General features: G+C 42.5%; 1 protein-coding gene across 1 annotated transcript in view; it reads left to right on the top strand.

Moving 5' to 3' along the window:
- Nucleotides 1-15,361, top strand: part of LOC123510458 (teneurin-a-like) — a 462,953-nt gene that overhangs the window by 274,454 nt on the left and 173,138 nt on the right. Inside the window, 1 exon segment of the mRNA XM_045265650.1 lies at nucleotides 9,227-9,433. Coding sequence (XP_045121585.1) covers nucleotides 9,227-9,433 — 207 coding nt within the window.

Genomic DNA, 15,361 nt, shown 5'->3' on the forward strand with positions numbered 1-15,361 from the left:
CACCTTCCCTCCTTCCTTGCCTCCCTCCTTCCCTCCATCCATCCTTCCTTGCCTCCCTCCCTCCCTCCCTCTCTCCCTCCCTCCTTCCTTGCCTTCCTCAATCTATCTCCTCCCAGCAAAACAATACAAAGCCCAAGATTCCACAGACATCCTATGCTACTCTCTCGAGGATTACTTTACCTACTCACCGATCGTCTGCATCCGTGTCCTTAGAGAGACTGTAGATTACGTCCCCTACTCCTCTTCTCTTCCTCCTCCTCCTCCTCCGTGTCTTCCCTTATCCATAACAGTATTTAGTATTCCTTCTCCTCGTACTTGTCATTCTCCTCTTCCTTCTTATTTACTCTCTATTCTAATTCTCCTACGCCTATCATATTTTTCTTTCTTGTTTTCTTTCTCTTCCTTCATTCTGTCTAATCAGTCTATTTTCTCTTCTTTCTTTTCTTCTCACCTTCCTCATTCTCCACTCCTTCTCTTTCTCCTCTTCCTCCTTTCATCTCTAGTTTTCCTCTTCCTCGTTCTCCTTCACTCCTTCGCCTAAGTATCTTCTCTCCCTTTCCTCCTCTCCCTCCTTCCTCCTTCCTCTTCTGTGCCTAACAAGTACCTACTCTCCCTTCTGTCTCTCTCCCTCTCTCTCCCTTCCTCTCCCTGCCTAACGCTAACTCCATCAAGGGTTTCTCAGTCCGCCCCTGCCAATGCCTAGATCCCCTTCCTTCTCCGTGTCCTCGTCCTCGTCCTCGCTAGCGTTATCCTGCAGCTCAAAGTGAAATTATTATTGGGTAGGATGAGTTGCTGTCTGGGTAACTTCGTCTCTTTTTTTTATTTTGTGTTCTTTTTACTTTTTGAGGGGAAGGGAAGGTGGAGGGGCCGTCTTTTGTTTCTATCGGGTATTGATGATGTTGCTGTGTAATTGTGGTAGTGGTGGTGTTGGTGGTGGTGTGGTGGTGATGGTGGTAGTAGTAGTAGTAGTGGTGGTTCGTATGTTGTGAAAAATAAACGTAATGAGGAGAATAAGTATGCAAATAAGAGGATATTAGAGAGCCGAGGGAAAGGAGAGAGAGAGAGAGAGAGAGAGAGAGAGAGAGAGAGAGAGAACAAACCAAAACAAAAAAGGAGCAACCACAGCACACAAGGAGGGGAGGAACAAGCACAAGGTGGTCGTACTTTCCCTGAAAAAAAGAAAGAGAGAGAGAAAAAAAAACATCCGCTGCTCACTGCAAGTTCGGTATTTCACACGGACGTGATTTGGCGAAGCCGTGGCGCTGCGGACTTAAAGGTGAGCGTTGGGGAGAGGGACGCAGGTGGGTTGGGTGGCCGGGCTCCTGCTGCGGCCTGGCGAGCACCCCTGTAACCTCCCCCTGCGTTAGTAGTATTGTTATTGCTCCTGCTCGTGTTCCTCAGCATCGCTCCCGTGTTTTCTTAAGAGTAATCAGGTTGTCAGTGCGGAGTCATTAGGGAGGTTCAGAGGATTAGATGAATTTATGGATAGGGATGATAGGTGGAAATAGGGAGGTGTGTTTCTTTTAGATACTGCCACATGTACGCTTCATGGCTTCTTGCAGACTCTCTTGTTTTGTTTATGTTCGTATATTCTAGACTACAAGGATGACTAATTGTGTTTACATGTATTATTGTTATTGTTAATACAGGATTCTTGCTAAATTATGACTAGAATCGTGAAACTCTCTTAAATCCACGTTAATGTTCAGTAGAGGTTGTTAAACTGGTAATAATCATGAAAACTCCTTTGGAACCCTTAAGACATGCTAAACCACAACTGTTAACATAAAAATCCTTTGAAAACTCCAATGATTTCCAGCAGAACCTTTAAAACATACTAGAACACCATAGAAGCTGCCAATACCTTCCACTGGCGACTGCTAAACGACCACTTGAATCACGAAACTACCCTGAAAACCGCAATAACTTCCGCTAGAGCTTGTTAAATGATATCTAGAATCATGGAAACATTTTAAACCTCCAAAAATGACTGCTGAAAATTAAAACTGCTAAAAATATATAAAAACTCGCCTTTGTATGAGTGAATGATACAGAAATACAAATGTTTGGTGTATGACAGGTGTATTTGATGGACAGGTGCGTTTCAGTTATTATAGGTAGATTGTAAAGGTAAATAGATGTATTAATTTGTATCATTATAGAAATCAATAAGAAATTCATGTTCAAAAAAGAGATAGAGACTGTTTGATGACTGAAAAAATATGTGAATGTATGAAAGGCGTCGGGTGATAGATAACTCTCTCTCTCTCTCTCTCTCTCTCTCTCTCTCTCTCTCTCTCTCTCTCTCTCTCTCTCTCTCTCTCTCTCTCTCTGTAAATCACCGTGCACACACTTTTATCTTTTTAATTATCTGGTCGGCATATTTCTATATACATATCCCGCCATTTTCAGACCTTTTTAGCACACATATTTTTCCTGTTTTTTTTTTTTTTTTTTCCTGCATCCTTTTTTACCCCTGGACAGATTAGTACGTGTTTTTTTTTCTTTTCCCCTGACTATTTATTAACTCTTATTTCACTCCCTCCGTTTATTTATTTCACTGTACGCTGCGTTTTCTTTTTTTTTTTTCTTTTGTTTTCCTTTTTGTCTCTGTTCTTTTTTTTTTTTTTATTTACTTGATTTTATCCTGATTTTTGTTTCGGTGATAATTTGCAGCATTTCAGTTCTTTATATTTTATCAGTTTGTCTTTACTTTTTTCCCGTTTAGTTTCCCTCACCCAGTTTCCTCTTCACTCAACGCTCTCATCCCAGCAAGTGCTCGACGGAGAGAGAGAGAGAGAGAGAGAGAGAGAGAGAGAGAGAGAAAGAATAAGGGGAAAGTGGTGAGGATTGGAAGAGGGAAATAGGGTTTTGTTAGAGAGAGAGAGAGAGAGAGAGAGAGAGAGAGAGAGAGAGAGAGAGAGAGAGAGGATAAAGCCACCAAAGGGGAACTCAGTCCAAGGGGAATAGTCGAATAACAGAGATGGGGGGAAGATAACTAAAAAACAGAGATCCGAGGGGAATTGAGGGGAAGAGGGATGTGAGAGCGAGGGGACAGACAGGGGAAAGTGGAACAAAACCAAGGGGAGAAGTGGGATAAAACCAAATTGAAAGGAGAAAAAGAGAGAGGGGAAAAGGAGTGAGGGGAATGGCTAAACTGAGGGGAAGGGGAGGATAGGAAAAGGGGAGGGGAGACTTATTGACCGAGAATATTACCCCTTTCCTCTCCCCTCTCTCTCTCTCTCTCTCTCTCGTCTCTTTTCTCCCTCTTTCTTCCTTCACTTAACCTGTATTTGTTCATTGGTGCTTTTTATTTTGTCTCCTATTCCTTCTCTTTCACATTTCTCTCTCACATGAAATTATTCTTATATCTCCTTCTTCTTCCTCTTCCTTCTCTTCTATAGTCCTCTTTAACATAAAATTACTCATATACCTTCATTTCCTCCTCTTCTTTATCTTCCACATCCTCTTCCACATGAAATTGTTATATATCTCTTTTTTTTTCCTCTTCTTTCTCCTCTTCCTTCTCTTCCACTTGTCTTATATACATCCTCTTCCTCTTATCCACGTGAAATTACTCTTGTATGCCTTCCTCCTCCTTCTCTTCCTTCTCTTCTCTTCCTCTTTCTCTTCCACGTGAAATTATTGTTATGTACCTCCTCTTCCTCCTCTTCCTTCTCTTCCACTTGTCTTATATATCTCCTCTTCCTCTTGATCTACTTGAAATTACTCTTGTTTGCATTCCTCTTCCTTCTCCTCCTTCTCTTCCTCTTCCTCCACATCCTCTTCCACGTGAAACTGCTCTTATGGACCTCCTCTTCCGCTTCTTCCTTCTCTTCCTTATCTTCATTCCTCCTTATCCACGTGAAATTACTCTTGTGTACCTTCCTCTTCCTTCTCTTCCTTCTCTTCCTCTTTCTCCACATCCTCTTCTACATTTCCATCCAAGGCTCGATCACACCTGGACACGGCTGCCTCTCACCTGTCCGTGGAAGCTAATTAAGGCACACCTGAGGGAACTGAGGGGAGAGAGGTCGTGCAGCCAACACAAGCGAGGGATTCTGTGCGTCTTTCATTTTGCATTTATCCTCGTGAAGGGAGTGTGTGTGTGTGTGTGTGTGTGTGTGTGTGTGTGTGTGTGTGTGTGAGGTTTTTTTAGGGTACATTTTTCGTTTTTCTTCTCTCTGTTTCCCCATTCTCTTTCCCCTCTTCCTTTACTGGTATTTTGGTCATTACCGTTTTTCTCTCCTCCTCCTCCTCCTCCTCCTCCTCCTCCTCCTCCTCCTCCTCTTCTTCTTCTTCTTTTTTTTACCTTATTTCCATATTTTTCTAATGTTTTCCCACAACAATATCATATTCTTGTTTTCTTCCTCTTCTTTATTGCACATATCATCATCATCATCATCATCCTCTTCTTCTTCTTCTTCTTCTTCTTCTTCTTCTTCTTCTTCTTCTTCTTCTTCTTCTTCTTCTTCTTCTTCTTCTTCTTCTTCTTCTTCTTCTTCTTCTTCTTCTTCTTCATAGTGACCTTGGGGAAGTAAAGAAATGCCAGTACATAACCTTACGTCACCCTGCCCCCCTCACACGCCCCCCTCTCTTCCCAGCCCCCCTTCCTGCTTCCCTCTTCAGACACACTCACAGGGTTAGAGAGAGAGAGAGAGAGAGAGGGGGGGGCAGTCGAGCGTGAGGGAAAGTGAGTAAAGGGTTCATTCTCTAAAACATGAACACATTCCCCAAGAGTAAGATTATCATGCCACGCCACCCTCCTCCTCCTCCTCCTCCTCCTCCTCCTCTTCCTCCTCCTCCTCCTCCTCCTCCTCCTCCTCCTCCTCCTCCTCCTCCTCCTCCTCCTCCTCCTCCTCCTCCTCCTCCTCCTCCTCCTCCTCCTCCTCCTCTAAGCATACTTATCATATCCTGTTGAATAAGTTATATGGCTCTTGCATATTATTATTATTATTATTATTATTATTATTATTATTATTATTACTGTTATTATCGTCTATTGTCTTTCTTTCATCTTATACGTTCATTGTGCCTCGGATCTCTCTCTCTCTCTCTCTCTCTCTCTCTCTCTCTCTCTCTCTCTCTCTCTCTCTCTCTCTCTCTCTCTCTCTCTCTCTCTCGTCAAAAAGTACATCACGTCTCACACTCTCTGCTGGTTTAAAATTCTCGAGGTTTTGTACACCTACGATGCATACTAAGAGAGAGAGAGAGAGAGAGAGAGAAAAGGTATCATGTCACAAAATATCAATATACATATAATCCTTTCCCTCTCTCTCTCTCTCTCTCTCTCTCTCTCTCTCTCTCTCTCTCTCTCTCTCTCTCTCTCTCTCTCTCTCTCTCTCTCTCTCTCTCTCTCTTTCATATCCCGCTCCCTTATCGTGGAAATTGAAAAAAGTCCCGAGAGAGAGAGAGAGAGAGAGAGAGACGATATAGCCACTACGTCGTTACACGCACACACATTATTATTCCTTGTCGCTTTGTTAATTAAGTTTATTGTTGTTACCATTATTATTATTACTATCAATATTATCATTATCATTATTAACATCATTATTGTTATTACTTATTCATCATCCCTTATTAATTACTTCCTATTTTGCTTTTAATGTCCTTTATTTATGCATATATTTTAATTCGTTTTTATTCATTTCTTTTCATTCATTTTTTTTTTTTTTTTTTTTTTTTTTGTTGCAGAGATGAAATTTTACTCGTTTATTGTTGCCCTTATATTCCGGAGTGGGGGAAGCTGTGGGTGTAAATAATGCAATAGTCCTCTGAGAATTGGCTTCAGATTAACTGTTTGAGGGGGAGCAGGCTGGCGGGATGGGCACAAAGGACGAAAGTCTCACATTAATATCACCGTGCTATGAGTCTTATTGCATAGTGTACGAAAAAAAAGGGCTCTCTCTCTCTCTCTCTCTCTCTCTCTCTCTCTCTCTCTCTCTCTCTCTCTCTCTCTCTCTCTCTCTCTCTCTCTCTCTCTCTCTCTCTCTCTTCCTCACCTTTCCCTTCCTCCTCTTTTCCTGTTTTCTGTTTTATTTCCTCTTTCTTCTTGCATTTCCCTCATTCTCCTTTCATGTTCGCATTTTCTTTTCTATTCTAATCCCCTTTCCCTTATATATTCGCGCTCTCCCTCCCCTCTCTCCCTCCTCTCCCCTCTCTTTCCCTCTCCTTCCCTCCCTCATTTTAAATCCCCTACTTCCCTCTCAAACCAAATCCCCTTCTCTCTCTCTCTCTCTCTCTCTCTCTCTCTCTCTCTCTCTCTCTCTCTCTCTCTCTCTCTCTCTCTCTCTCTCTCTCTCTCTCTCTCTCTCTCTCTCTCTCTCTCTCTCTCTCTCTCTCTCAATTTATTCTTAACGTAAATTTTCCTCTAAAATTCCTCATCTCTTTTGTTTTCTCCACAAAAATCTTCTTATTTAATTTCAGTATTCTATAAAGTGACTATTTAGTAGATTCAAATACTTTTTAGATGAAATTTATACACAAGCCAATTTTTACTGCCTTTTTTTCCCGTTCACACTCATTTATTTTATATATTTTTGTTTATTTGTTGATTTACCCCATTTTCCGGGTGATTTCGAGGTGCCAGAGCCTTTTAGCGAAGCTGGTGAGAGAAAGGAGTGAGAGTTGTTTCGTGCGTCACAGGGGTCAGTTTGTACGTAGGCGTGGACATTAGTCAGTTGCGCAGCGCCGTGCCACAGTGTCCAGTTCGGGCGGTGACTAAGCGTTTGATGGCTGTTGTTACTTTGGTGTTGATATCTGGTAGTGTTTCTGGTGTTGGAGTTATTTGGGTTAGTTAAATGAAGGCCTATATTCTGAAACACTTCCGCGATTCACCTTTACTATTATTCAAAGCGCTCTGATTTAAGTAATACGGGTTTTTAAGGATGTTTATGTAATTCTAGTGACATGTTAAAGTTTCTGCATTACCAACAAGAAAAACTACCTATAGAATTCAGCTTATTGTCTGTGGGACCCTTATAAATGGTCGCCGTGATAGAGGGCAGTGTTTTTCAATGTGGCGCATAGAAAGAGGTAATGGTTGTGATATTAGGGTGAAAAGTTAGGGTGTATTTTAAGGCTATTTGTGGGGTTTTGTGCGGTAGACAGTTGGAGGTTGTGTTTGTGGTGGGGAAGGTAATGAGTGAATGGGTAGCGGTTGGGGTAGAGTGGAGGTGGTAACTAGTTGGGGTTTATTGTTGGAGTTGTTCTTGGGGTTACGAGTATAGTTTATTTATAAATAGAGAAATGCCAGTCCTCCCACCTACTACTACTACTACTACTACTACTACTACTACTACTACTACTACTACTACTACTACTACTACTACTACTGAATAATATAGTGTTGAGGACTAGATATCTTAGGCTGTGATGTTTAGAGAGAGAGAGAGAGAGAGAGAGAGAGAGAGAGAGAGAGAGAGAGAGAGGATAACCAATGAGAACAGGAAGATAGGAAATGTCAATAAAATGTCATGGAAAAATTGAGAGAGAGAGAGAGAGAGAGAGAGAGAGAGAGAGAGAGAGAGAGAGAGAGCAAGATATCACAGGATGAAGTGGAAAGACGGAGATGAGGAGGAAGAAGGGAGGAGGTGGAAGAAAAGGAGGAGGAGGAGGAGGAGGAGGAGGAGGAGGAGGAGGAGGAGGAGGAACTTTCAGCGAGGGATAAATCTGGAGACAAACACTGCAGGTACCCGAGACAGATGCAGACTTGGAGGAAAGTAGAGAAGAGAGGGAGAGAGAAGTAATGGAGGGGAGAGAAGGAGGAAGTAAAGGAGGAAGGGAGGGAGTCATGAAAGATATTTGCGTCACTACTTTCCTTTTCCTCCTCCTCCTCCTCCTCCTCCTCCTCCTCCTCCTCCTCCTCCTCCTCCTCCTCGGTCGAAACAGTCACCCTCTCTTCTTGTTTTCATCCTCGCTTCTTCCTTCGCTGAGATTAAGGATACACTGCCTCTCTCTCTCTCTCTCTCTCTCTCTCTCTCTCTCTCTCTCTCTCTCTCTCTCTCTCTCTCTCTCTCTCTCTCTCTCTCTCTCTCTCTCTCTCTCTCTTGAACTTTCCTCTTTCCTTTAAATCATTCATCTCTTTTCTTTATTGGTTTCCCTCTTAATCTTCCTCTTTCCTTCACTCTTTCTACCTCTCTCCTCTCTCCCTCCCTTATCTTGTTTCTCTCTCTTCCTCTCCCTGTATTTCCTCTTTCCTCCCAATCTCTCTACCTCTTGCAGTTCCTTTTCTCTATCTTTTTTCTCTCCTCCATCATTCCCTTTGTTTTTCTTCATCCTGTGCTTTCTCTCTCTCTCATTCCAATCATTCATCCCTCCTTACTTGCCTTTTCCTTCTCCCTTGTTGCTCCTTCCTTTATTTCCTTCAGTCTCCTCTTCCTTCTTTCAGTCTTATAATCCCGTGTTCTGTTCTCACATGACGTCATTCACTTTTTTTTCATAATTGAATTTATATCTTTCCTCTTCTTCCCCACCTCTTCCATCCATTTATTGTTATCTACCCCTTCCCCCCCTCTCTCTCTCTCTCTCTCTCTCTCTCTCTCTCTCTCTCTCTCTCTCTCTCTCGCTCTCGCTCTAGCTCTCTCCCCTCTATTGGAAACCTTACCAAATTCTGTTCAATACGCTGGTGGGGAGATAAAAGCGGTGTAGGGAAGGGTATTATTTAGGGGAGGAAAGAAGGGGGTGTTTATTCACAAGTTACGGTGATTCTCTGGTTATTTTATAAGGTGGTTTCAATTTTTCCCCGTGAGTTTTCTAAGGAATGTTTTAAGCGTGATGGTAATGAGTTTAAGAGATTTGGTTTGGGGAAAGGGTTTTGTTTTTGGGGGAATATTGTTTATTTTGTGTGTGTGTGTGTGTGTGTGTGTGTGTGTGTGTGTGTGTGTGTGTGTGTGTGTTAGTGCGTCATGACATGTTTCACTGTTTTTTTGTGTGTGTGTGTTTGTCTCCTTTCCTTCACCACAGAGTCATTTGTATGTGTCAACTGATATTGCCCGTGTGTGTGTATGTGTGTGTGTGTGTGTGTGTGTGTGTGTGTGTGTGTGTGTGTGTGTGTGTGTCCATTTCATCCATAATTAAACATTCCTGCAGCCACACACAGTAATCATTCTGTCACCGCGTGTCAACTAATATCTCACCAACACTTTCCGTTCTGTCCATTAGCGCGCGGCAACTTTCACCAAAAACTCGCCCAAATACTCACCAAAAACTGATCTCGTTGCAGACGCGGCCGGCACCCCACCAGACCCCGCTCCCCCGGAGGTGCCCATCCGAGGCCCCTCCCACCACCACCCACTCCTGGCGGCCAACAGAAGGGCGGCGGGGGGGCTCTCCGCCAACAGCACCAACCCCCCAGTGGCTCCCCCATCCCCCCACTACCCAGACCACCACCCAGACGACACCTACCAGCAGCCTAATTTTCTCTCCCAAGGTAGGCGTGGCGTGGATATTCGTGTGTGTGTGTGTGTGTGTGTGTGTGTGTGTGTGTGTGTTGTGTCTTACTAATGCTAGAATTAAATCTCACACAGGGTTTATTGGCGCTATAGACAGTTTCCATGTCATCATAGCAGTACATTTCACACGTGGCTTTTTCACTGTCCTGAAATGTGTAGAAATGTGTCTTACCAATATTTATTCTTTCACTTTAGAATTTATGAAGTCTTGCACAGGAATCATTATCATTAGTCGATTAAGTCCCATAAGTAATTTTAGGAGTGGTTTCCTGATGTGTTTTCAGAAATATGTTTTACGAGACTTGTTAGTATTTTTTCTCATTATTGATCCATTCTAATACTATATGCAAGTTCCATATAATAAAATAAACACAATTCAGTCGTTGCTTCTTTAATAGGTGTTGAGAAATATGTTGAATTCTAATACATACTCTTCTAGGTTAAAGTTCATTATTATTTTTTTTAGGTGCCATTGTTTATTATCTGTCTTGTGTCTACTGAAAGGTCGTGAAGTATTGTTGCTTCTAAGGATTTTTATACGAGTGAGTGTGTGAGAGAATTCATGCTCTATCTCTGTTATATAGTACCTTTAAATTAGATAATGTGGAATTCTGGAATGTTGTTTTATATTCACACACACACACACACACACACACACACACACACACACACACACACACACACACACACACACACACACACACACACACACACACACACACACACACACACACACACACACACACACACACACACACACACACAGGGAAACAGTCAAGGGCCAAGTCTCATTTAGCGGCAAAGTGTTTGAACCTCTCCAAGATGAAAAGTAAATCATGTTTTACGCTTAAATAGATAAGTCCAGAAAATGAACAAAAAAGGCACGTTGAAAATAAGACCCTTTCATAAAAAAGACCCTCACTCATAAAAGTTAAGTTGAAATATAAAGTAGAGAGTCAGATGGAGTGAAGAAGGAGGGTCAGAAGGGGTGAAGTGCTCTCTCTCTCTCCCTCTCTGACTCTCCCTCTCCCTCTCTCCCTTTCTTTCCTTCAAAGTTGTGGCAAGTTGAAGCAAAGTTTTCTGGCTGAGGGTTGTGGCTGATGGAGGACCTGGCGATTGTGTTAGACGCTTGAAAAAACTTAGGCGTTGCAGTGTCATATTGCAGAGAGAGAGAGAGAGAGAGAGAGAGAGAGAGAGAGAGAGAGAGATCTGTTCTTAATCCTCCCATAAATACAATCCCAGAGAACAAAGACAAGATGGAGAAAAAGGAAACAGAAAAGAAGACCAAACAGAAAGGTGGCGATGGGAAGAAGGAAGAAAGATCGAGGCACAAAAAGAGAGACAGCAAAAAGGTCCAGAGTAGATCCAGCCAGACCTCAGAACTTGACCTTACAAAAATCCCTGAACTAGCACCTTTAATGGCACCCAACCCTGATCAGAACCCGAAGGAAGACCCAAAGAAAAACCCCAAAAGGACTCGAACCAAAAATCAAGTTCTGTGCCCTCACTGGACTCGAGTTCCAAAAATAGTGAAGGGAAAGGCTCAAAAAGTCGCTCTATTTTCGACTACAAACCAAGTCCCAAGAAAATAATCACGGCTTCGGATCCTGTGCTGAGTGAAGTCCTAGTGTCTCAAACCAGTGAAGTCTTGAAGGGGAGACTCAAGCAGGAGGTGGACGCGAAAAGTTATCAGGCGTCAGAGGAATCTTGTCAAGCTACAGGGAGTCAGAGTGGCACGGTAGGCAGCAGAAGTCGAGACATCACCTGCCAACCCAGCACCTCCAGAGACGCCACAGGTAATGAAGAAAATGGGTAGTGTGCCTCAGGTAAACCCCCTTGCTAGAACCCTGAAGACTTGCTTGATCCCCGAAGATTTGCATTGAAGTTTGAAAAGTTTGAGTATTTGGCGAAAGTTAACTGAATCCTTGATTTGAAAAGAGTATTTTGACAAGTAGCAATCCTGATGTGTCGCTAGAACCTTGAAAATTTGCCCCTAAGTTTGAAAAGTATGTAAGAAAATTTAGTGAAAAGTAATTGTCTGCTTGAATTTGAAAAGAATTTGAGGAAAGTAGCAAGATTGAAGTAGACGTTGTTTGAAAAGAGCGTATTGTTTTGAGAAGTACAATATTGTGTATTCTGGAAAGTGGTTTAGTACATATTGTTTCAAAAGAGAATATTTGGAAAAGTAGTGATTGTGAACTGTTTTTTCCTCTTTCTTTTTTGCTTTTCTTTCGTCCTGTTCCTATTCCTCCGTAGTACACACACACACACACACACACACACACACACACACACACACACACACACACACACACACACACACACACACACACACACACACACGTGGCACAAAAAAAAATTCCTTCCTTCCTCCCAGAAAGGAGAGAGAAAAAAAAGCCTACGTATTGCTTGGGTAGAAAGAAAGGTGAGAAAAAAAGGGGCAAAAAATCTGAAATTCCAATAGGTGGTCTTCGCTTGAGAGAATATTTGTATTCAGAATGTTCGCTGCACGGAAGGTACGTCTGGCTTGGTGCACGGCCCTCCTCCTCCTCCTCCTCCTCCTCCTCCTCCTCCTCCTCCTCCTCCTCCTCCTCCTCTTCCTCCTCACCAGTTCCGTTCCTCGTTCTCTTTCTCCTTTTGATCTTCACTTTTTCCCTCATCACACAAAAATATTTCCTTACTCATTCCCACATTTTCACAAGTCTCTTAAACTGTACTCATTATCTTCCTCCTCCTCTTCCTCCTCCTCCTCCTCCTCCTCCTCCTCCTCCTCCTCCTCCTCCTCCTCCTCCTCCTCCTACCCCTGTTGCTGCTGCTGCTGCTGCCTTTCTTCCTCCTGATTATATCCCATCCCAGCAACTTTTTACCTGTAATTATGAACCGTCTGTGGGATAATGTATATTCTATTACCATTTGACTCCACATTTGCATACCATCCTTTATTCCTCTTCATTTAATCATCCCTTACCCCTTTTGCTCCGTCCCTTCTCTTCTCTCCCTCTCCCTTTCTCTGTCTCCCTCTCTCTTTCTCTCTCACTCTTTGTCTCACTCGCCAGCCGTCCAGCGTTTGATTAAATATTTAATAACCACTGCAATCCGCTTATGCTTGTGAGCGTCAGCCACCTGTGAGTATTTTTGGTTCCATCGCCCCTGTAATGAGTGCATGGCGGAGGGGAGACACGCAGGAGAAACACTCGTGATAGTAGTAGTGGTAGAAGGAGACGGTGGAAGAGTAGGAAGGTAGCTTGAGGTAAGGGAGACACGGCAGAAGTAGTAGTAGTGGTAGCAATGGTAGTGGTTGTGGTAGATGATGGAGAGGAGGGAAGTGATCTTGAAGCACTCGTGGTAGTAATAGTGCTAGAAGAAGGAGGTGGAGAAGTAGAAAGGTAGCTTGAGGTAAGGGAGACACGGCAGAAGGTTGTAGTAGTGGTAGCAATGGTAGTGGTTATGATAAATGATGGAGAGGAGGAATGTGATCTTGAGGTAAAGAATATGAAGGAAGTAGATTTATAGTAGAAGTAAAAAGAGGACGAAGAGACACTGTAATATTGCTGTAGCTGTAGTAGAAGTAGGAAGAGGAGCGGGGACGTAGTTTAGGATAGAGACAGATGAGGAAGTAGAGTTGTCGAGAGAGTAACAAGAGGAGGAGAAACACACGGTAGGAAAGTAATAGTAGCAGCAGCAGCAGCAGTAGTAGTAGTAGTAGTAGTAGTAGTAGTAGTAGAAATAAGAAGAGAAAATTAGCAGTTTAAGACAGATATAATAAAGAAAATAAAAGTTCTTGGGACGAATAACAAAGATAAAAAAGTAGCAGAAATAAGACAAAGAGTAGCAGGAAGTGGAGGAGGGAAGTAGATAAAGCGAATATAGTAAGGCGTTTGCGAGAATCTTAGCTGAGACTTAGAGGAAAAAGATGAGGACAGTGAGTAGAGATGGCAGAAAGTCAAAAAGGAGAAAGTTAGGAAGAGTAGGAGAGGGAGGAGGGGTAGAAGGAAAGGACGCAGTTAGAAGAGGAGGAAGATAATAGCAAAGGGGAGTAATGAGAAGTTATAGCGGAGACAAAAGAGGAATATAGGGGAGAGAGAGTTACCGTATGGAGAAGTTAGAGGGGGAGAGAGAAAGAGGGGAGGGACAGTTGGGAAGAGTGAGAGAAAAGCCTAAATGGGGACACAAAGAAAGGAAAATAAATAAGGACAAATAAGGAGCTTTTAGAGAGGAAGACAATGACAGGAGGGGTGTTTAGGGAGCATTAGAAAGCCGCGGTCGCCTGGGAGTTGTAGCGAGCTGTGACCACTTCCACCCTTTTATCTCCCTCACCAAGCAACACGGTCTTTTATTCTTCTCTCTCCTTGTTTCTGAGGAATTTTTTTCATTTATTTTCTTTTTTTTCTAGTTACTAAATTACTCATCTTTTTCTTCCTGGTTTTTAGTTTTTTTCTTACTTTTTTTTTATTTCATGTTTTTTTTTTATGTGGTTGAATAAGTGAAAGGGTTAAATTTCACTCGTACTTTTTCCTTTGTTTTTCTCTTAATTTTTTTCTCTCTTCCTTTAGTCTTAAATTTTCCAGAAAAGTTTTTATTTGTATTCTATATTTCTTTTTTAATGTAAGTGAAATGATGGTAAATATTTCAAAATTAATTACTGTAATATGAGTCTCCCCACGTTCATTTCTGCACAATTTCCTGTCTCCGTCAACAGACTTGGTACAATACTTTTCCTCGCTCAGGATATCTAGAAAAAAAGACACTTTATTTATAGACCAAAGCAGCTTAGGAGGAGGTGCAAAAAACTGACTCAAAAAAATAAAAGAAAAGAAGACATAACATCAACAAAATACAAGATAAAATGAAAAGAAGAAGAAAAGAAAAGAAAAAGAATCACATCCACTTTTCCCATAAATAAAAAAAAAGTATCAGTGATGACTCAAAATATTAAAAAAAAAACCTTGAATGAGAAAAAAATCCTCTTTGAAATCCTCTTTGAATCAGCTAATGGGCGGGCATTCACCAGAGCGCAGCAATACTGAAGGAACTAATCACATTTTTCATTCCCTTAATTCCTTGTGACAGAACGCGCGTCGAAAGAAGGTGTTTGGCCAGTTAATCAGCTTTGGGGTGATTCGTTTTGACACAGACTTACTGGATTCTCATCTGTTACCGATTGGGGAAGGATTGCTGGGATTGGTAGACGTGCGAGGGCGGCAGGAATGATTAGAGTGCGTTCTGGGATTGGTTCAGGTGATCAAGGTGAGGCGTGAACGTGGCGAGAGTGAGAAAGAGTAAGTTTAGCTCAGTGTGGCTTGGTGAGTGAAGTTGGCAGGATGTGACTGGTAAATATCAGGTGTAGTGTTGGTTAGATTTATCATGGAAGGGTGTGATAGGGTGAAGCTCAAGAAGGTGAGGTTGAGTGTGACGGTGTGGAGAATTTTGAAAGGGTGAGTGATATAATAAGGTAAGGAGATGCTTAGAAGGATGAGAATGAGTGTAAGAGGATGAGAAGAAGCTTAGAAATATAAAACTTAGTGTAACAGGGTGAAGAAAAGACTGGAAGAATGTGACAGGAAATAAGGTGTTGTGGTTGATCCTGGAATGTTAAAAGTTTGAGTGTAGCTTGAACAAGGAAGAAAAGGTGAAGTTTCCATGGACGGGGCTAGGAGAGGTAATAGCAGGTTAAGATAGCAAGAATATGACGGAAGTACTGGGTATGGGTGGGAGTGACTGTGAAGCTGGGAGTGTCTGGGCGAAGTTGGTAGTGACTGGATGAAGCTGAAAGTGACTGGGTGTGGCTGGGTAGTAAATGGGTGGAGATGGGAGAGGTTAGGTGTGTGTGTGTGGGTGTGGGTTTGGGTGTGTGTGGTGGGTGGGTGGGTGTGGGTGTGGGTGTTAGCTTCCCCATCTTGGCGTGG

Source organism: Portunus trituberculatus, chromosome 29, assembly GCF_017591435.1.
Source record: "Portunus trituberculatus isolate SZX2019 chromosome 29, ASM1759143v1, whole genome shotgun sequence".
Taxonomy (NCBI): Eukaryota; Metazoa; Arthropoda; class Malacostraca; order Decapoda; family Portunidae; genus Portunus; species Portunus trituberculatus.